Here is a 22,386-nt window from a genome sequence, read left to right as displayed (position 1 = left end):
TTATATAAAGGTTGTCCCTGTATAATTATAGCGTTTTGGTGTGTGCTGGCAAACTCTCCCTCTGTCTCCCCAAAGGGCTAGTGGGGTCCTGTCCTCTATCAGAGCATTCCCTGTGTGTGTGCTGTGTGTCGGTACGTGTGTGTCGACATGTATGAGGACGATGTTGGTGAGGAGGCGGAGCAATTGCCTGTAGTGGTGATGTCACTCTCTAGGGAGTCGACACCGGAATGGATGGCTTATTTAGGGAATTACGTGATAATGTCAACACGCTGCAAGGTCGGTTGACGACATGAGACGGCCGGCAAACCAATTAGTACCTGTCCAGGTGTCTCAAACACCGTCAGGGGCTTTAAAACGCCCATTTACCTCAGTCGGTCGACACAGACACGGACACTGACTCCAGTGTCGACGGTGAAGAAACAAACGTATTTTCCATTTGGGCCACACGTTACATGTTAAGGGCAATGAAGGAGGTGTTACATATTTCTGATACTACAAGTACCACAAAAGAGGGTATTATGTGGGGTGTGAAAAAACTACCTGTAGTTTTTCCTGAATCAGATAAATTAAATGAAGTGTGTGATGATGCGTGGGTTTTCCCCGATAGAAAATTATTGGCGTTATACCCTTTCCCGCCAGAAGTTAGGGCGCGTTGGGAAACACCCCTTAGGGTGGATAAGGCGCTCACACGCTTATCAAAACAAGTGGCGTTACCGTCTCCAGATACGGCCGCCCTCAAGGAGCCAGCTGATAGGAGGCTGGAAAATATCCTAAAAAGTATATACACACATACTGGTGTTATACTGCGACCAGCGATCGCCTCAGCCTGGATGTGCAGCGCTGGGGTGGCTTGGTCGGATTCCCTGACTGAAAATATTGATACCCTTGACAGGGACAGTATTTTATTGACTATAGAGCATTTAAAGGATGCATTTCTATATATGCGAGATGCACAGAGGGATATTTGCACTCTGGCATCAAGAGTAAGTGCGATGTCCATATCTGCCAGAAGATGTTTATGGACACGACAGTGGTCAGGTGATGCAGATTCCAAACGGCACATGGAAGTATTGCCGTATAAAGGGGAGGAGTTATTTGGGGTCGGTCCATCGGACCTGGTGGCCACAGCAACAGCTGGAAAATCCATCTTTTTTACCCCAAGTCACATCTCAGCAGAAAAAGACACCGTCTTTTCAGCCTCAGTCCTTTCGTCCCCATAAGGGCAAGCAGGCAAAAGGCCAGTCATATCTGCCCAGGGATAGAGGAAAGGGAAGAAGACTGCAGCAGGCAGCCCATTCCCAGGAACAGAAGCCCTCCACCGCTTTTGCCAAGTCCTCAGCATGACGCTGGGGCCGTACAAGCGGACTCAGCTGCGGTGGGGGGTCGTCTCAAGAGTTTCAGCGCGCAGTGGGCTCACTCGCAAGTGGACCCCTGGATCCTACAAGTAGTATCCCAGGGGTACAGATTGGAGATTCGAGACGTCTCCCCCTCGCAGGTTCCTGAAGTCTGCTTTACCAACGTCTCCCTCCGACAGGGAGGCAGTATTGGAAACAATTCACAAGCTGTATTCCCAGCAGGTGATAATCAAAGTACCCCTCCTACAACAAGGAAAGGGGTATTATTCCACACTATATTGTGGCACTGAAGCCAGACGGCTCGGTGAGACCTATTCTAAATCTGAAATATTTGAACACTTACATACAAAGGTTCAAATCAAGATGGAGTCACTCAGAGCAGTGATAGCGAACCAGGAAGAAGGGGACTATATGGTGTCCCTGGACATCAAGGATGCTTACCTCCATGTCCCAATTTGCCCTTCTCACCAAGGGTACCTCAGGTTCGTGGTACAAAACTGTCACTATCAGTTTCAGACGCTGCCGTTTGGATTGTCCACGGCACCCCGGGTCTTTACCAAGGTAATGGCCGAAATGATGATTCTTCTTCAAAGAAAAGGCGTCTTAATTATCCCTTACTTGGACGATCTCCTGATAAGGGCAAGGTCCAGAGAACAGTTGGAGGTCGGAGTAGCACTATCTCAAGTAGTTCTACGACAGCACGGGTGGATTCTAAATATTCCAAAATCGCAGCTGTCTCCGACGACACGTCTGCTGTTCCTAGGGATTATTCTGGACACAGTCCAGAAAAAGGTGTTTCTCCCGGAGGAGAAAGCCAGGGAGTTATCCGAGCTAGTCAGGAACCTCCTAAAACCAGGAAAAGTGTCAGTGCATCATTGCACAAGGGTCCTGGGAAAAATGGTGGCTTCTTACGAAGCGATTCCATTCGGCAGATTTCACGCAAGAACTTTTCAGTGGGATCTGCTGGAAAAATGGTCCGGATCGCATCTTCAGATGCATCAGCGGATAACCCTGTCTCCAAGGACAAGGGTGTCTCTTCTGTGGTGGCTGCAGAGTGCTCATCTACTAAAGGGCCACAGATTCGGCATTCAGGACTGGGTCCTGGTGACCACGGATGCCAGCCTGAAAGGCTGGGGAGCAGTCACACAAGGAAAAAATTTCCAGGGAGTGTGATCAAGTCTGGAGACTTCTCTCCACATAAATATACTGGAGCTAAGAGCAATTTACAATGCTCTAAGCTTAGCAAGACCTCTGCTTCAAGGTCAGCCGGTATTGATCCAGTGGGACAACATCACGGCAGTCGCCCACGTAAACAGACTGGGCGGCACAAGAAGCAGGAGGGCAATGGCAGAAACTGCAAGGATTCTTCGCTGGGCGGAAAATCATGTGTTAGCACTGTCAGCAGTGTTCATTCCGGGAGTGGACAACTGGGAAGCAGACTTCCTCAGCACGACCTCCACCCGGGAGAGTGGGGACTTCATCGGGAAGTCTTCCACATGATTGTGAACCGTTGGAAAAGACCAAAGGTGGACATGATGGCGTCCCGCCTGAACAAAAAACTGGACAGGTTTTGCGCCAGGTCAAGAGACCCTCAGGCAATAGCTGTGGACGTTCTGGTAACACCGTGGGTGTACCAGTCGGTGTATGTGTTCCCTCCTCTGCTTCTCATACCTAAGGTACTGAGAATTATAAGACGTAGAGGAGTAAGAACTATACTCGTGGCTCCGGATTGGCCAAGAAGGACTTGGTACCCGGAACTTCAAGAGATGCTCACAGAGGACTCATGGCCTCTGCCGCTAAGAAGGGACTTGCTTCAGCAAGTACCATGTCTGTTCCAAGACTTACCGCGGCTGCGTTTGACGGCATGGCGGTTGAACGCCGGATCCTAAGGGAAAAAGGCATTCCGGAAAAGGTCATTCCTACCCTGGTCAAAGCCAGGAAGGAGGTGACCGCACAACATTATCACCACATGTGGCGAAAATATGTTGCGTGGTGTGAGGCCAGGAAGGCCCCACGAAGAAATTTCAACTCGGTCGATTCCTGCATTTCCTGCAAACAGGAGTGTCTATGGGCCTCAAATTGGGGTCCATTAAGGTTCAAATTTCGGCCCTGTCGATTTTCTTCCAGAAAGAATTGGCTTCAGTTCCTGAAGTCCAGAAGTTTGTCAAGGGAGTACTGCATATACAACCCCCTTTTGTGCCTCCAGTGGCACTGTGGGATCTCAACGTAGTTCTGGGATTCCTCAAATCACATTGGTTTAAACCGCTCAAATCTGTGGATTTGAAATATTTCACATGGAAAGTGACCATGATGTTGGCCCTGGCCTCGGCCAGGCGAGTGTCAGAATTGGCGGCTTTGTCTCACAAAAGCCCATATCTGATTGTCCATTCGGACAGGGCAGAGCTGCGGACTCGTCCCCAGTTTCTCCCTAAGGTGGTGTCAGCGTTTCACCTGAACCAGCTTATTGTGGTACCTGCGGCTACTAGGGACTTGGAGGACTCCAAGTTGCTAGATGTTGTCAGGGCCCTGAAAATATAGGTTTCCAGGACGGCTGGAGTCAGGAAAACTGACTTGCTGTTATCCTGTATGCACCCAACAAACTGGGTGCTCTTGCTTCTAAGCAGACGATTGCTAGTTGGATGTGTAGTACAATTCAGCTTGCACATTCTGTGGCAGGCCTGCCACAGCCAAAATATGTAAATGCCCATTCCACAAGGAAGGTGGGCTCATCTTGGGCGGCTGCCCGAGGGGTCTCGGCTTTACAACTTTGCCGAGCTGCTACTTGGTCATGGGCACACCCTGGCTGAGGACCTGGAGTTCTCTCACTCGGTGCTGCAGAGTCATCCGCACTCTCCCGCCCGTTTGGGAGCTTTGGTATAATCCCCATGGTCCTGACGGAGTCCCCAGCATCCACTTAGGACGTCAGAGAAAATAAGAATTTACTTACCGATAATTCTATTTCTCGTAGTCCGTAGTGGATGCTGGGCGCCCATCCCAAGTGCGGATTGTCTGCAATACTTGTACATAGTTATTGTTACAAAAATCGGGTTATTATTGTTGTGAGCCATCTTTTCAGAGGCTCCGCTGTTATCATGCTGTTAACTGGGTTCAGATCACAGGTTGTACAGTGTGATTGGTGTGGCTGGTATGAGTCTTACCCGGGATTCAAAATCCTTCCTTATTGTGTACGCTCGTCCGGGCACAGTATCCTAACTGAGGCTTGGAGGAGGGTCATAGGGGGAGGAGCCAGTGCACACCACCTGATCCTAAAGCTTTTACTTTTGTGCCCTGTCTCCTGCGGAGCCGCTAATCCCCATGGTCCTGACGGAGTCCCCAGCATCCACTACGGACTACGAGAAATAGAATTATCGGTAAGTAAATTCTTATTTACACATAGATAATCGCAATCCCAATATAACTATTTAAAAAGATATATAGAAATATATATAGTATCTAAACGGGCTTCAATAATGACACAAGCAAACTTATATAGATAGATCTTCATTAACTAATGAGCCCACATGTGAGGTGCAAGGTGTTAATGCAACAAGCAGCATGGCGTTAATAAGCCAGTCCACATGCAGGTAAGGCACGATGTTAATCAAGCAGATATCATTGGTTAAAGTCCATCCATGTTAGTACTTGTAAATTTATAGCTGGTAAATCTAGATTTAGCTGATATGAAAGCATATATTTGGGAGGCAATATTTAAACACTGCAGTCCACAGTCCACCTAGGGTACATTTACTGTGTACCCAAAATTGATACCTCTCCTTAGTTGGTTACCAACTAAGGAGAGGTATCAATTTAAATATTGCCTCCCAAATATATGCTTTCATATCAGCTAAATCTAGATTTACCAGCTATAAATTTACAAGTACTAACATGGATGGACTTTAACCAATGATATCTGCTTGATTAACATCGTGCCTTACCTGCATGTGGACTGGCTTATTAACTCCATGCTGCTTGTTGCATTAACACCTTGCACCTCACATGTGGGCTCATTAGTTAATGAAGATCTATCTATATAAGTTTGCTTGTGTCATTATTGAAGCCCGTTTAGATACTATATATATTTCTATATATCTTTTTAAATAGAGTTATATTGGGATTGCGATTATCTATGTGTAATATATGTTATTTGCATGTGGTAAAACATGTTTTAAACAATATTTGTATGTTTTAGTATTGGCACTGGCCGGTGTCTTATTGTGTTTAATTTATATATGTAAGTAAAAATACTTTGATACAAAGTGAGAAGCGCTGTCTTATTGTCTGGTTAATTTCTTTTATTTTTTGAGGAAATTTGTGATCAAATTCCCTAAGATTAGCTGCTCTCACTCTGTAGGTGACAGCGCCAGGTGTACATATTTGTATTATCACTCGGGGAGTAGGTGCTCTCCACTATTGAGCCGATGCTGCGTATGCAGTTGCTTATGGACTTTGCAATGTCTAGGTGGGCGTATACATACCTTTGTGGGCGGCAGCTTCACTTACAGTAATTAGCAAGTCTGTAGGCTGAAAAACCGCAGCTGCTAAGGCACTAGCATACAAACATGAATTCGCCCCTCTGTCTTTTTCGGTCACTTCAGTTGCCATACATATAGATGTTATTATGGGTCTCCCCTTCTAGGATTTTATCTTAAATTAAAAAAGGAATTGTGTCTTTCGACATAGAGAATGTTTTATTGTGTATATTACTTTTCACTTTGGGTATAAGCTGTTATACAGTATTTGTTTGCGCTGATGGAAATATCAACCGTAGACCCCACTGGAAAGCTGCCTCTTGTCCTGATTCACCATGAAAATAGAGTTGAGCAATAACACTGGTAAATGGAGATAACTTCACCCACATTAATAAATAACATTTGTTATTATTTTGTTTACTGTCATTGCAGCAACATGTCATCCAGCTTCCGTTATACTGCGTTACCTTTATTAAGAACAGCAGTGTGACTGATAAGTTGTGAAGGATTGTATAACAACAGATTTGGCAGCATTGTTCTTTATAGCAGGAGGAGCACACGCCTTCTGTTCGGAACATCCCAGAGTTAGGGGCATAAAAGGCCATATTGTGCCGCGCTTCTGATACCCTCTACTTGAAAATTATATATATATATATATATATATATATATATATATATATATATATAAATTCCATTCAATATAGCACTCACTCAAATGCAAGCACATAGTGATTCTACTCGTTCTGACTTTTATTGCTATATAGGTAGGGTTCGTACGTGTTTCCGTGTCAATGTTAACTCTTATGGCCCTTTACTAGCTGTTTCTCAGATCCTGTGGTGTGTGTCCCATCCAGCTTCTTCATTGGCGAGAACGGAATTCCACTGGAAGTGATTGCTGGCAGTATAGCTGCAGAGGAATTAATAGCAAAGATAACCAAAGTTAAACAGGTGCTGTTTGCCTCTAATACTTGATGCCAGTTATAGTTGTCATGTTTGATCTTAGTTGGTTTGTAGAGCAGCCAGGAAACCCAGTGCCACAAAGCCTCTTATTCTGTTTCATTTAGTGGCTGAAATCTATTTAGAGATTAGTATTTCTGCCGTGCTTCAATTGTTAACTCTTTACCACACGGGCCTATTAAGCTGCCTAGGGCTTTTTATAGTGAATATATATTAAAACCACTTGCATTCAATAAGCTAACTAGACAAATCCTACTTGCTTCCAAGCTTAACTAATCATGCCCTTAGTTTTATTAGGTACACAGTACTTTATTTATTCCCAGCTTCCAGCACTGATCAGACTCATTGCTGGCTTCATAATGCCCCGCAATCATTTATAGTGTGTTATAGAGGCATAGCAGTGCCTTTGTAGAACGCTGGCCTCTGGGGAGCTGATAACAAATAACCAGGTTTGGCAGCGGGGTGCTAACCATCGGGTGCCCTCAGTGTGTAATTGATGCTTTGCCCCACGACAGCCATGTTAATTTTCTGCAGAATGGGAGTGAGAGTAACAGCGCAGACTTTTAGAAAGCGGCAAACCGTTTTCCTAATGGTCCATGTGAATGCCCCGAGACCACACGGGCAGCACCTACAAAAGCTGCTGAAAAGACCCGACCCCCCTCACCCCCCCTCCTCCCATAATTCCAGAACTCTTAAGAGCCTCATACATCTGGCAGCAGATTCTCTCGTCCAATCGGAAACCACCTATCAGAAACTCCAGTCGGCGGCCATCTAGGATCGATGATCCAGGGGAAATTCTTCATGTTGCAGATCTCCAACATATTAAGGTTGGGGAATCTGAATTTTTTTACTTTTTGAAGATCCCCGATTCTGCGATCCGGCGTCGGGGGATTGGAGAATTTCAACAATCCATTGCAGCTTAGTTTGACTGTGTTTGAGGTTGAAGGGTTACAGAGTCCTGAGAGGGTGCAGAATGGGAAGGCAGAAAGAACCTAAAGGATTACGGGGGGGGGGGGGGGCGGGGTAATTCAGATCTTTTCGCACAGTGGGCGATCAGGGCCTAACTGCGTATGCCCCGCAATGGGCATGCGCGTCGGACAACAACAACTGGCATCGCTGGTCAGCGACGGGATGGTGCGAAAAATCCGATCGCACGGGCGTTCGCAAGGTTATTGACAGGAAGAGGCCGTTTGTCGGTGGCAACTGAGCGTTTACAGGGAGGGAGTGTCCTGAAAAAAACGCAGGCGTGCCCAAGCGTTTTCAGGGAGGGTGTGTGTGACATCAGCTCCGGCCCCTATCGGCCTGTTCATATCGCACTGGAGAAGTAAGTCCTGTGTTGCGCACAGACTGCGCTCACTGGATTTTCGCAGCTCGGCGTACACATGCGATCGCACACTTGCACAGCAAATTTACACTCCCCCTGGATTCGGCGACTAACTGATCGCAGGACCGCAAAATTAGTAGCCCAGCGATCAGATCTGAATTACCCCCTTCTGTATGTCCATTTATTCTTTTCAGGAGCTGTTTTACTAAGGTCACCGCTCCTTTTTATAATGAGTCTTAATCTCCTCCTGCTCCATATGAATGGAATATTCATAGAAGCACAGAGTATTTCAGGGATGAATGTGCTGGTCTTGTGATCATTAAGTGAGATTTTTGTAAGTGAGGAAAGGTGCGCCAAGTACATTGCATGCCACCTAACAAAACCTAGGCAAAATAAACCCTGACTCGCCAAACACCACCTGATTTTGTTCTACCCTTGCCCCTTATGTGCACACACACATGCTTTTGGTTGAAACCCTGTCCCTATTAAGAGCAGCCTATTAGCACAGTTGGGAAGTATGGGCAGTATCTTGGTGCGAGAGTGGAAATAAGGTGAGCAAAAAGCCACAGGTTTGATTGTGGATAGAGCAAGTAGAGATGAGACGCTCCTATCGCACTAAGATTGTGGTACCAAACCAATCTCCTTATGAAAAAAAAGTTCACGCATATCCGCTTCTGTCACAGTAGATCAGTTTATATTGTGTAATCCTTTCAATGTAATCATTGGTTTGTTACTGTGGATATTGCAGAGAGGGGAGATACTGCCTGCGTTCTGGTTGGATCACTAACTGTTTCCATCTACTTTTAGATGAACACTGGAAAAAATGATAGGTTACCAGAAGACGCCAACCTGTCTACCAATTCTCAAGTGAGTTGTTCTACTGAATCGTGTACTGTGTCTCAGTGTGATCTACAATCAGAAGATTCAGCACCTGCAGAGGCACAGCCTATACCCCCAGTGACTTCATCAGGTCAGATTCTCATGATACATCAGAGAGCCAACAATTGCAGTCATCCACTAGCTATTCCTTGTGTTCAATTCATGTTCTATTGTTATATCTATCCCAGCCCAAGGCGAGGATTCACCCGCTGACCAAACAGAGCAGCTTCAGGAAGATGCCAGTGGCACGACATCCAAAGACACAACAGAAGAAATACAAAGGTTGGATTTTTCATCTTTAAAGCATGTCCTACATTGTGCAGGGTGGTCTTCAGTTTGCCGAATGTCGGGATCCCGGCGCACAGTATACCGGCGCCGGAATCCCGACACCCGGCATACCGGCACATATTCTCCCTCGTGGGGGTCCACGACCCCCCTGGAGGGAGATTAAAATAGCGTGGGTGTCGGTATGCCGGCGGTCGGGCTCCCGGCGCCGGTATGTTGGTCGCCGGGAGCACGACCGCCGGCATACCATACTACACCCATTGTGTCCATATACAATTCAAAGTCTTCAACTAATACAAAATTGTGGGTTTGTGAACAAACATATTTAACTGTAAAAATTTACAATTTATATTTTTATTTATTTATTTTGGTCGTCTACCATAAACATCATGAATTCAGTCTGTTCCATACTTTTTTGGACTTGTCCACCTGAAGCTGTACGTTCAAGGACTTCAGGTTGAGAATGATCGGAGTTTTCCATCTCGCCATGTGCATGCTGATAAGGTCGACAGTCATTAGCTCGACCACTGTTGGTCGACATGGTCATTAGGTCGACTTTTTTTAACTTTTCCTAGTGTCGTTTTCTTTGTAAAGTGACTGGGAACCCTATTTAGAGCACCGTGTCCCCTCGCATCTGCGCTCGGCACAGGTTATTATTCCCAATAGTAGTACACGTGCATCGTAAAGTATAAAAAAGTTAAAAAAATTAAGGAAAAAAAAAAAAGTGAACGCATGTTGACCTTTTTCCATGTCGACCTAATGACCGTATCCCGCTGATAAGCAAATAGAAGGATTGCAAGTGGTGTGAGACCTGAATCTGCAATCAGGTTGAACCCATGCTTTGCACATGATATCTTCCAACCAATGAGAAAAAGGAAAATAAAGTTTGATTTTCCTTTTCAACAGTGATGACTGAGACTTCAGGCTTCTCACTGTCCTGCAATGTGTAGAACCTGTTTGCCTGTACTAATGCCTCCACTCTGTGTGCACTACTGCAGTCCTCAGTGAGTGGGGGACTGCTCCAGCACAGAGTATCATAGACACTTGCCCTCCCCTTAGGAAGAGAGATCTGAAGTGGAACCCTTCCAGGTCTCACGGGCTACAGGAAGCTGGTGCCTCTGGGGCCAGGATGTGAAAGCAGACCCCAACATCCATTCCATGGAGGACACCTGTACCAATTGATACCTGAACCCCAAGTTGCTCATCAGGACCAGCTTGCAAGGGGCCACAAGATCCCTGTTCCTGAGCTAGAGGGGGACTAGGTTGCTCTTTGTTTCTGGAGAGAGATGCGTCTCTGTCTTGGATCCCTGCTTTCAACAAATTGCTTAGAGAGCTCAGACCTCACCTTGGCGTTAGCTTTAGCCCAGGATGGCTGTGCTGTGTCCATGGGGATAATCGCAGGCAAGCGCAGAGGCTGTCCCTCTGTTAAACAACATCCTGGTCTAACCGGGCCCTCAGCCATTTAGACTGGCACCTAGGGCAAACAGCAATTTTAGCCGCAGCACCCACGTCTTCAGGGTGGTCCCTTGAAGCATTGCCATTCCAAGACATAGAAAAGGTGAGGGAAGAATACTTTGCAGTACACAATTCAGGAGATGTCTGATACTTGCAGACGCCCATCTAAGAATGTCTGCAACTACCCAGAGACAGGAGAAAAGGAAGGGGTAGAGATAAAGAAATACTCCATAAAAACCTTCCACTCACTTAACTTCCTTATCCTAAACAGGGTTAGAAAACGAGGCGAGGGAGCTGCCAAGCTGCTGGTGCGATTGCTTGCTCTGTATTCTTTTTATGGTTGGCTTTCGAGCGTGTGAAGCCCACCATGAGGTGCTGTACAGGGATGCCAGCTCCTCCTGGGCCAGCAATGTCAGCCTCCTGTGTTTAGTGGGGATGCTGATAGTAACCATCCTTCCTCAACTTCCCTGCAAGCGTCCAAACTCTGCCCCTACAACTATTGTCATGTGCCAGAAAAACGGAGAAGCCTGTCTAGTAACGCGTAGGTCCTTCTTTCGATTTAATTAAAGCAGCAACACAGTGGGGTATAAACTCCACAAGCTCTCTAAGTACTGTGTAGATAGTGTACACCATACTTCTTAAATAATGCTTCATACTTTCCGCACTGTTGTTCTGAAAGAGGCCACTTCACTCTGAATCTATGACATGAACTGGTGCAAATGAACCACAGGGATGGTCAAGTAGTGTTTGCTGGTCAGTGATGCCTGCAGATAGAACCCCTGATACAATACACGCCAGCTGAAAATACTCCACCGTTAGAGTCACTGCCTCCCTGGACTGTCACTTGTTGGCATATAGGGTCTATTGCCTCGTCTGTTTTTCTCCACATGTGTGAACGTCGACTTATTTGGACCAGGCTTCATGTTTCCAGTCATTTTGTATCCAGTGGTGATGTGCAGAGTCAGCAATGTGACCTGAGTGGACAGTCTACTCCTGTACCCTTTAGAAGAAAGAGGGTGTTGGCCTGATAGAAATGTTACGTGTGGTGCCAGCATTAGATTTTGCTGTTATCTGCGTTGATGTTGCGTTCCAGACGGCTATTACAAGGCATACCAGACTACGCTCGCCACAGTTTTTTTTTTTTGCACACTGAATGTCTTCCCTAATGTTGTGTAGTCTTGGTACACCCTTGAAATTGTTGCCTATGAAAATCCACATTTTGTGTTTATTTTGGAGAGAGTGACACATCTCTCTGGCACCTACTGTTAACAAATATCTGCCTATATACTGTATATTATTTTAACTGAGTAATATACCTTTTAATGCGGCAGTGTGGTGGCGTGTACTGTGAATAGAAGTGGCTGTCAGTGTTTCTGGCACATGGAGTCACCACTGTGCCTCTACAGTCTTTAAAGCATGGACTTGAGCTACTGGTGGCCTGAGCTGCTAGAAGCACAGGGTTTCTGATTGTATTCCTCAGACTGTTGTGACCAGGACAATCCCTCTTGGGGGGGCTTCTAGGGATGTTGGTAGAAATACAAGGTAATAAAGGTAAAAGTAATAAAAACAAAGGGGGTCATTCCGAGTTGATCGCTAGCTGCCGTTGTTCGCAGCGCAGCGATCAGGCTAAAAATCGGCACTTCTGCGCATGCGTATGCGGCTCAATGCGCACGCGCGACGTACTTTCACAAAAGCCGATGCAGTTTTACACAAGCTCTAGCGACGCTTTTCAGTCGCACTGCTGGCCGCAGAGTGATTGACAGGAAATGGGTGTTTCTGGGAGGTAACTCACCGCTTTCGGGGAGTGTGTGTAAAAACGCAGGCGTGCCAGATAAAAACGCAGGAGTGGCTGGGGAAACGTAGGCGTGGCTGGCTGAACGCAGGGCATGTTCGTGACGTCAAAACAGGAACTAAATAGTCTGCAGTGATAGCAAGCTAGGAGTAGGTCTCTAGCTACTCAGAAACTGCACAATCTTTTTTAGTAGCAGCGCTGTGATCCTTTCTTTCGCACTTCTGCTAAGCTATGATACACTCCTAGAGGGCGGCGGCTTAGCATTTGCATGGCTGCTAAAAGCAGCTAGAGAGCGAACAACTCGGAATGAGGGCCAGAATGCAGTCATCAACAGCCTTGTGAAGGTGCCTGGTTCCATCGAGCACTTTTCAGAAGGTAGCCAATCTGGGTATGTGCCTTAGTTGGTAAAATGAAGCACCCAGGTTCATCACACAACTTGCTATAATCCATAGTTCTCCAAGGATGAAGAAGAAAAATGGTTAATAACGACAAACAACAAACTGTGTAGGTGGATTTTGCACACCTCCCATTAAGAGGAGAGTCATAATTCACGAACAATAAAGATTGTGGTCTGCCTGCAACTAGGTAGAGATAAATATCAAATTTCAATGTAATGTTCCAGACGTCACGGAGGTAAGAGAAACTTGGGCAGTGATCAAGTCTAAAGGAAGTGCAGTCTATGAGAATAAAGGTAGGCCATTACTAGACCACTGAGATATAAAACATAAATAGGGAAATAATCACAGTCCCAGCAACTGAAAGCTTCTTGGAGATCAGACCTCAAATTGATTTTTATCTTCATGGCACACAATCTTCAGAACGGTCATAAATTGTGTGTGAAGAAAGCATTAGTTTTTAGCTATTTTTTAATGTAAGTAAAATTTAGCAAAAACATGTTAATTTTTAGTGTGTTAGCGCTTTAGCCATTATTATTGTAGTTGTTTTCCCTCCATCGCAATGGTTTGTTGCTTTTCGCTAGTCTGCAAGCATACGCTTCCATCGCTGCTTTGATTTTTGCATTGCCCATAACTTGGGTATCCTGAGCCCGGCTACATACATGACTGTAGGTATTGCAATAATTAATTTATATTGCGCTTTTCTCCAATTGTATTGTCAGGAGTTGATGACTTCTGGGCAAAGCTCTTGTAGAGACTCACTGAACTGGTCTATAGCGATTCCAAACCCATAATAATACAGACACATGTTTTATAATCTTGATTAGAGGACTCCTCAATATATTTAAAAGTAATACTGTTTAGAATATATACAGACCTATCCCTTTGTTTACGCTATATCCTTTGCTCCACCTTCTTCCTTATATTTTTGTTTCTTTTTTTCCTGTTGTATGTTAGTATATTTTTATTTTATTTCTCCTTTAGTCCCTGGTTTGCATACGTGTTTAATACATAGCATGCAAAGTTAACAGGCCTATTGTCTTCAGTCTAGAGCCTGTACTTGTCACTCTTGGCTTTTTATGATTTTGATTACCATTGTTTTACTGATTACTGCTGAGTCTTGCTAGTATGACTGACTTTTTGGCTTTGTTTGAAATTCAATATATATATAATTATGCACTAAACATAATACAGTTGTATAAAATAAAAATGTGTGTATATATAACTTATTTATATAATTCGTACAGTGGATAATTTAGAGATCACTCGCCAGGCTTTTTCAATTGCGGAAGAAAAAGCTTTATTCATTCAGCGCAGCTTAATGGGAGATATCTGCTGCTATGAGTGAATAAAGCTTTTTTACTTCTGCAATTGAAAAGCCTAAAGAGTGCTCTCTAATGATCCACTGTTTCTGTACTAAGGCATTCGGCTAAACCGATGTCCTTGAGACTACGCACCCCAACATCAATTCTAGTAACCGTATGTGTGGCTCTAATCTTTGGGGGAAAATAAAATATATATATATATATATATATATATATATATATATATATATATATATATATATATATATATAAATATGATTAAGCATGTATTTGCACATATATGAGCTTGCAGCAAATCTGTATTCATTTCATTTAGGCTAGCCTCACTGCTGGAAAATAAAATGGAGAAGAAAAAGAAGGACGAGCAAGAGGTGAGTAAGTTTGATCTGATATTTTGTATGAGCCTGAGAAGAGACTGGCAGCATGCACCTTCGTTTATTGCTCCACCCCCTCCCACACCCTAGGCCAGGCTGTAGATGAGTACCGAGATGTGTTATGTTTTTGCATTTTGCAGCTGGTCTGTTAGTATCGGTTGTAGAATGATTTTACAGCCAAGTGTGATTTCCATGTCTTGGATTTCAAACACCCTATGTAAACTGAGCATCACAGTACTGCTATTGCTCCTGTGGCACCAAATTGATTCTGCAGGTACAGAAGTCTGTAATACAAAAGATTGACCGTCCCATTAATAAGTGAACTGTGAGCAAGCTGTGAAACCTGCTGAATGTTGCCTGCACAGAATTGTTCATCATTACCGTTCTGATTCCTGCAGAAAGAGATCAAGAGGGAGGTTGAAAGGAGAAAAGTGGGTAAAGATATGCTGGAGTATAAAAAAAAACAGGAGGATGAGCAGGCCAAACGGGCGCTGGAGGAGAGGAACCGCGAGAAGGCAGAGGATAAAGCCGCCTTGGAACGGATTAGACAGCAGATTGCTCAGGTAGATGTGCTTTCTGGCAGCCCCTGATTTTCCTCCCATCACTTGTTACCTGCTTTTTCTCCTGCTGGTAAAGGCTCATCTCTATCTATGGCCACCAGCTCCTAGTAGTACGCTGATCACTCCCTCGCTACTTACATCTAAGCTGTATTATGTTTTGAGAATTTTAGTGCTCTTTGTTACCTGTACTCTATTATTTACTGTAATGTTAAGTTTTGTCTCCCTGTACTGTCCTTTATAAATAAAATGTGATAATAATAACAACTTGTTGATAATCTTAAATGTGATAAAGAGCCATATTGTGTTTAAATGGAAGAGTATCCTAAAAAAGTACATTTTATATGTTCGGATCTGATTTTTCCAATACGTGAAATGTTTACGGTCATATGCAAATATTTGTGTTTATTGAATTGCATGATCACCTGCCTTTATAATTACATTCTGGCCTCTAGGTGGATCTATGTGTCTGATTCAGAGGTCAGGGGCAAACGCAGGATTTGTAGAGGGGGGTTTCCAGACATGATATTTTTCAGATCTCACAAACTTACTTAAACGTTTCGGAGTGTAATCCATCATCGGGTAAGGATACACAGCAATGTTATGTACCTTTCCCGATGGTGGATTAAACTCCCAGATGCTGAAGTAAGCGTGTGTGATTTTTGCCATGCGTTTAACCTGCCGGAGTGCCAATCATTTCAGCCAAGTATTATATTTCAGTGCTGCAATGTGCGCACAGTGCATTCCTGATGGACTGTGTGTATATATGTGTATATATATATATATATATATATGTATGTATATGTGTGTGTGTGTGTGTATATGTATATGTATATATATATATATATATATATATATATCTATCCGACGAGACCCCTTCCAGACAGGCAAATTCTCAGTGGCACTCCAGGACTCAAGTAACTAACAAAGCACTGATTTAATGACGTTTCAGATATTGAATATATCTTTTTTTTCAAGGCTGATCCTTGAAAAAAGATGTATTACACGAATGATACAGTACGTTGGTAAATCAGTCATGTTAGTTACTTGAGGCCTGGTGCCAGAGAATTTGCCTATATACTGTATATCACATAGAAGGAACCCCCAACACACATTTTATATGGAAATTAATGAAACCCCCCCAAAAAAAGATATATACTACATACATACATACATACACACACACACACACACACACACACACACACACATATGTGTGACACACGCACGCACACTTAATGCAGCAGCTGCACCTGGAACATGGAGTCCTTCACTGACTCTCTACTCCTGCTTGATAGTACACTGCACCCACGGGGGAGGAAGAGCAGCAGCTACCTTTCGGTCCTCTACTAGCTGTATCGATGGCCTCCAGTGACCCGCTCCTGCTGTACAGTATGTCAGTGCCGCTCACCAAGCGCCGTCGATTGCCCGCTGCTGCAAGGGGTTGTGGGGAGGTGTAGTGCTGTTTTGCGTATTCCAAAGCAGAGAGCTCTCACGGGTAGCGCTCTTCTCTGCGGAGCTGTCGGCAGCTACGCTCACGGCTGCGGGTGGCAGTAACTGTAGAGGAGGCAGCTGCCTCTGACTAAAAAAGAAAACTGTCTGTGGGGGGGTTTCAGAGTACTCAGAAACCCCCCCTGCGTGCGCTACTGCAGGTGGACACAATTAAAACATTTCTAATGTGTATGTGTCCCAATGGTAATCACCATAAGATGTTGATCGCAATTGCATGGATGCAATTCTGATAGGCGTTCCTTCCTTGGTGGTAGTTTGAGTTGGTGGACATGTTGGGGGTGTTCCTGTATTAGGGCCTTCACTGGAACATGTAGTTCTAGTGACACCAGCATCCATATACCGTATGGTTGCTCAGAAGTCCTATAGTGCGGATGCTTGATAGTGCGCCTTGGTGTTCATCACAGTGGATTAGAGTTACAACTGATGGACGTCTCATTGGCTGCAGCATTAACATCGTTTTGTAGTAGTGGGTGAGACAAAACTGGCAGCTGCTACTGCTTAGCATCACCTCTGAATCAGGCCCTATATGTAGAGTATAGAGAGAGATAACATTTTGTTTTAAATTCCTTATGTTTAAATATTGTATAATTCGACCGAATAATATTCGAATACATAAATTGGTAGAATACATTTTATTTTTAAAGTTTAACTGTAGTTTCAGTAAAGCATTGTTCTCCTTCGCATTCGTTGCCAATATAATATGCATTCTGGAGAGTGATATCCTGGAGTTTACAGTTTTGTGATATTCCCCCCCCCCCCCCCCCCCCCCCCAGGATCGTGCTGATCGAGCTGCTCGTTTTGCAAAGTCTAAAGAAGAACAAGAGGCAGCAAAGGTAGCAGAATTGCAGGCACGACAGGCTGAGATGGAAGCTCGGAAGGAGGCTGCACAAAGAGAGAGAAGGTTAATGCGATCTCCTTGTCTCTGCATTTCGGTGTCTGTATTATACATGCACTACACTGTTCTCTCCAATTTTTCAGGACTGTCGCCAGGATACATTTCAGGCTTCCTGATGGCTCTTCCTTTACTAATCAGTTTCCATCAGAATCCCTTCTGGAAGAAGCACGACAGTATGCAGCACAGGTAAATGTCTTTCCTTCCAGGCAAGTAAGACAGAAGAATGGCCTTGTTTGTTTGCGCTAACATCTGTTATGAAAAGTTTAAAACTTTAAATCTGCATGGTTACTCATCCCATTGGTACCTCTGTGGTGATGTGTATGTTATACATGGTCGAGTCACATTATGACCACCTCCTACATTTGACATCGGCAGGTTGTAGCCCAAGAAGTACGTCACGTGTCATGCGCTGGCTTGGTGGGTATTTAAAGTGTGCGATAGGCCATCTGCACACACACAAATGGAGCCGCACTCCTCCAGTGCGGCATCATCGCAGGCGTGCACTCCTGGCGTGACTAGGCGACCCATCCGCCTAGCCCCGCCGGAGTGCACAGAGACGCTTTCCCATTCTAGTGGCTCCATCCGTATCACTCGTTGCTGTCATGGGTAAAAGGGGGTGATTATCGGCTTTCAGGGCCAAGGGTGGCAGTATTTCTGAGACAGCGCAGTTTGTGAAATGTTTGCGTGCTGCTTTGGTGAAAGTGTATCGTGACTGGACAAATGGCACCATTGCAAATAACAGACGTGGAAACTGGAGCACCACGTGCCATTGATGTGAGAGGTGAACGTCTGCTATGAAGGTGCGTGAGCGCTGACTGACACGCTAGAGTGGGGGAGCTCACTGTCAGAATGAAGCTGGGGGCTACCAGACGTGTGTCCAAAACGACAGTTCAGCGGACCCTGCTGCGTATACGGCTCCGGAGCAAACGGATGGTCACTGCACCTAGCTGGTGGTCATAATAATGTGACTCGACCGTGTATATTTAAACGTGAAATACAAACATTTTTAAAAGTTCACCCATCGCCTACATAAGTTTTTAGTTGATACCAGTGACCTCAAGAAGGAAGGCTACCAGTTGAATGAAACGCACATTATTGTGGCACAAAGTGCCAAGTGTTGCCACTGGTTGCTAGTAACCTGTGCAGGTGACGGGTGCATTTCCACTTTTTGTTAATGGAAGGAGAGAGACACAGTTTTCACCACCTATTCCAGAGGAAGGCCAGCAATCTTTGCAAATATTTTGGCTTAAACTGCTCATATAGATATTAAGTAATTATTTTTTATTATTATTTCTTGCTCAATCATGAAGCCCTACCAGAGAAAGATTACGTAACTACTTTATTTTTTCTTGGTAGTTTTCAGGTTGAGGGCAAAATATTTACAGTATGTTGCAAAAAGAGTTTATAAGATCAGTTTATGGGTGGTGCAGAACTTCAATATGGTTTCTGTCTTGTGTTCACAGACAGTTGGGAACACCTACGGCAATTTTTCCTTGGCAGCTATGTTTCCTCGAAGGGACTTTACTAAAGAGGATTTTGGGAAATCTTTGCTGTCTTTGGAACTTGCACCCAGCGCATCAATAGTCATCTTGCCGGTAGGTGTACTGTAAATGTCCTGTAAATTGCTATCATTCTACTCTCTTTAAAGTCTTGTTGAACTTAAGTCTTCAGAGGCCAAGTAAGGATCAGGATTCTGCTTGATCTTCCAATGATTATTTATTATTGCAAATACAGTTTTTTCCCGTTGTGGCCCCTCAGAGTCAAAGGGCAGTTGTGCACACACCGTGATATTCTCCTACATGTGTCACTAGTGTGAAGGTCACAGAATTTCATTGCTTCACTCCTTTAACCACTTGCCTGGCATGGTCGCATCGTTTGTGACCGCACCAGGCAGTGCATTATCTGAGAAAGAAAAGGAAATTACCCTAGGGTAATTCGCTCCTGGCGCTGGATAGGGAGGTTCAACATAGCAGCTGAACTAAAAAAAAGAGGTTGGTCAGACCCCAACTGGAATATGTGAACAAATAGAGCATGCAGCGCTAATGGGTCACAGATGAGATGAGTAGGTGATAACAATACACATATTTAATTAAATATTCTGAGCAAAAATTCACAATGAATTAAAAACACAAATAATACATATTAAAACTCAAGAAATGAATGCAGTGCTGTTCCCATTTAAGATATCATGTGGAACATGAAGAGTTCAACGGACCTGTTCCATATATACAGTCCCCTTAGTCCCGTATGGATCTATTCAAAGTGAATCGTGGGTGATAGTTACCCCAAGCGTGTTTCAAGGCGTTGAAGCGTCCCACAAGATGACAGTCCCTTGATCAATGTTGCAAAGAAATTTCCACGGTGTGGGGGACTGTATATATGGAACAGGTCCGTTGAACTCTTCATGATCCACATGATATCTTAAATGGGAACAGCACTGCATGCATTTCTTTTAATTCAGTGCATTATCTGATCTGGTTGCAAACAATGTGACCAGTCAGATGCACAGTGTGGTCTTCTGCTGGAACATAAACTCCTAGCAGCTACTACTCACAGTGGGACCTCCCGGCCCCTTTGCCTCCTTGTACCTTACCCCAGGTGTCTGCCGTGCTGCCGTTCACTGCTGAGTCAGTATGACAGGACCCCTCATCCGGTGACTGCAGAGAGGAATAGCTGCCTGGGAAATGTAAATTGCCCCCAGGGTGTAATTGGCTGCTCATATATGCAGCCGCTGGGAAAATCTTAGTTCCGATGTTTGATAAAACAATATTTTAGAAATATATAAATAAATTATTATAATTTGAGATGTTTAAATACATGTTCTTCACCTAATTCACTCTTAATTTTTTTTTTTTTTTAAATCCCACAATATCTGAATCGTTTTTGGATTATTTTTTTTTGCCAATTTAGTGGTTAAAAAGTTGTACTTACTGTCTACACTACTGATTCACGTCCAGCTTCTTGTCTAACCTTATTACAGCGGGGAGCCTGATGAGTTAGTGGGAAGTGGGAAATATCCTGTTGTCAAACAATTTAATTTCAATAAAATGTAAAAAAGGGGGGTTCTTCCACCTCCCGCATTTGGGATTATTAGGAAGTATCTGCCAGTCTTTTATGATAGGTTGCATAGTCAATCACTTTCTCTTAGTGAATCTCCCACCATGTACAGACACGTGTATCGTTATAGTCCACATTAAATGCATTAGAATATTGTAGCTATGTTCTTCCGAGACGTTGGCTTTAGCTATAAGCTGCCACTGGTAACCACAGCTACTGTGTGAAAGCAGTATGTAATACAGTACATATATAGGGTTATAATTGTATATGTAGTGTTCTACCTGTCTTTTCTAATTGCAGGCTGGGAGGCCAGCAAGGTCCATTGTGTCGTCATCAGATACTGGTGTCTGGGGTCTATTGAGTACGCTGTTGTATCCCCTCCTTGCAGTATGGCGGTTTCTCAGCAGTTTCTTATTTGGTAGCCCTCCGCCAGCACAACACACAGACAGAGCTCCGTATCCACAGCAGGATACTACAAATTCCCAAGCATCCAACAGTTCAGAGACAAAGAAGTAAGTGTAGCTGAGGGCTTAGAGGTAATTCTTGATGCTTAGTGTAAATGTGTGTACCCAGAACGCTCACTGAGAAATGCCCATATATGCACTGCTTAATACTGCAAGCCTTACCTTTTCCCTCCAATGAAGACATTTGTGAATGTGTAAAATAGAGAGCCGTTTACCGATAGCATCCTTTTGTCCAAAAACGTAATTCATTGTACATTTAGAGGGACAGATCCATCGTGTTTATCTGACATGCATTTACTGACCATTTCTTTTCTGTGTTCGCCAGGGACGTGGTTCGAAAACGAGTACTTGATAAGCGAGCAGATGAATTTAAAAAAGAAGGCAAAATCTACCGGTTGAGGACGCAGGACGACGAGGATGAAAACAACACCTGGAATGGGAACTCTACTCAGCAGATGTAGGAGCAGGAATGATGGCTAATTATGCAGATTTTGTTTTGTTTTGCCACATTGCTGCAGTTGGGACTCCTGTATTTTAATCCACAGTCATACTGCCACTGATTACTTAGCTCAATGCATGAAATTAGGATCCCGATATCATTTCTAATTAAGCTTTTGTTACAGACGCTGCTCCCTGTAGAATAAGCTTATCTAATAAACATGATTTCAGGATTTCTTTTTTGTTGGATAAAGACTAAACTCCGTGTCACCTTCTCAGATACTTTTAGCACACTTTTTCCACTGAAAGCCGGGGTTTTCCAGACAGGTTTTGATACTGTAATGTTGCAGCAATTTTAAATGCCACAATCCATAACTTATTTATATTTACTGGTTTTCTTCATCGATGCAGGAAGATCCCAGCCGTTTCATCATCCGTTTCAAATGTTGCCAATAAAGGTTTAGCTTTTGCTTTTCAATAATAATAATAATTTTTTTTTAGGGTTCCTAGAAGACTTGTTTTTGGTTTATAATAATTTGTTCCATAAAACAATATTTTGGGACTTATTTTCATCTTTTCAGCTGTGGTGTGCAAAGAAAATATTGATTTATATATATATATATATTTGTAACATGTTACTTCTATATAAACATTAATACTATAAGAATATTGACAGACTACTTGATTTTTTTTTTCTTTGGAGTTAGTTTTACAGAATATTTTAGTTGATTCACTGTACAAGCAGTCCAGAAAAGTACTTGTGATAGTGATGATTTATGAAGCTTATATTTAAGTGAGTTTTGTAGCATACAAATAGGAGTGTCCGGTTTATTGATGACATAACAGAGATAGC

At 43.9% G+C, this 22,386-nt stretch overlaps 1 protein-coding gene across 1 annotated transcript in view; it reads left to right on the top strand.

Annotated features, from left to right (window-relative positions):
* The window catches only part of UBXN4 (UBX domain protein 4), a 55,893-nt gene extending 33,691 nt beyond the window's left edge, over positions 1-22,202 (top strand). Inside the window, exons 4-13 of the mRNA XM_063933758.1 lie at positions 6,654-6,772; positions 8,913-9,075; positions 9,173-9,266; positions 14,553-14,607; positions 15,009-15,173; positions 17,453-17,580; positions 17,658-17,760; positions 19,038-19,169; positions 20,932-21,143; positions 21,421-22,202. Coding sequence (XP_063789828.1) covers positions 6,654-6,772; positions 8,913-9,075; positions 9,173-9,266; positions 14,553-14,607; positions 15,009-15,173; positions 17,453-17,580; positions 17,658-17,760; positions 19,038-19,169; positions 20,932-21,143; positions 21,421-21,556 — 1,307 coding nt within the window. The 3' untranslated portion in view covers positions 21,557-22,202. The remainder of the gene's footprint in view (positions 1-6,653; positions 6,773-8,912; positions 9,076-9,172; positions 9,267-14,552; positions 14,608-15,008; positions 15,174-17,452; positions 17,581-17,657; positions 17,761-19,037; positions 19,170-20,931; positions 21,144-21,420) is intronic.
* Positions 22,203-22,386: the final 184 nt, after the last annotated feature.

This window comes from Pseudophryne corroboree, chromosome 7 (assembly GCF_028390025.1).
Source record: "Pseudophryne corroboree isolate aPseCor3 chromosome 7, aPseCor3.hap2, whole genome shotgun sequence".
Taxonomy (NCBI): Eukaryota; Metazoa; Chordata; class Amphibia; order Anura; family Myobatrachidae; genus Pseudophryne; species Pseudophryne corroboree.
The sequence above is the reverse complement of the archived record's forward strand: the minus strand, read 5'-3'. Positions and strand labels throughout refer to the sequence as shown.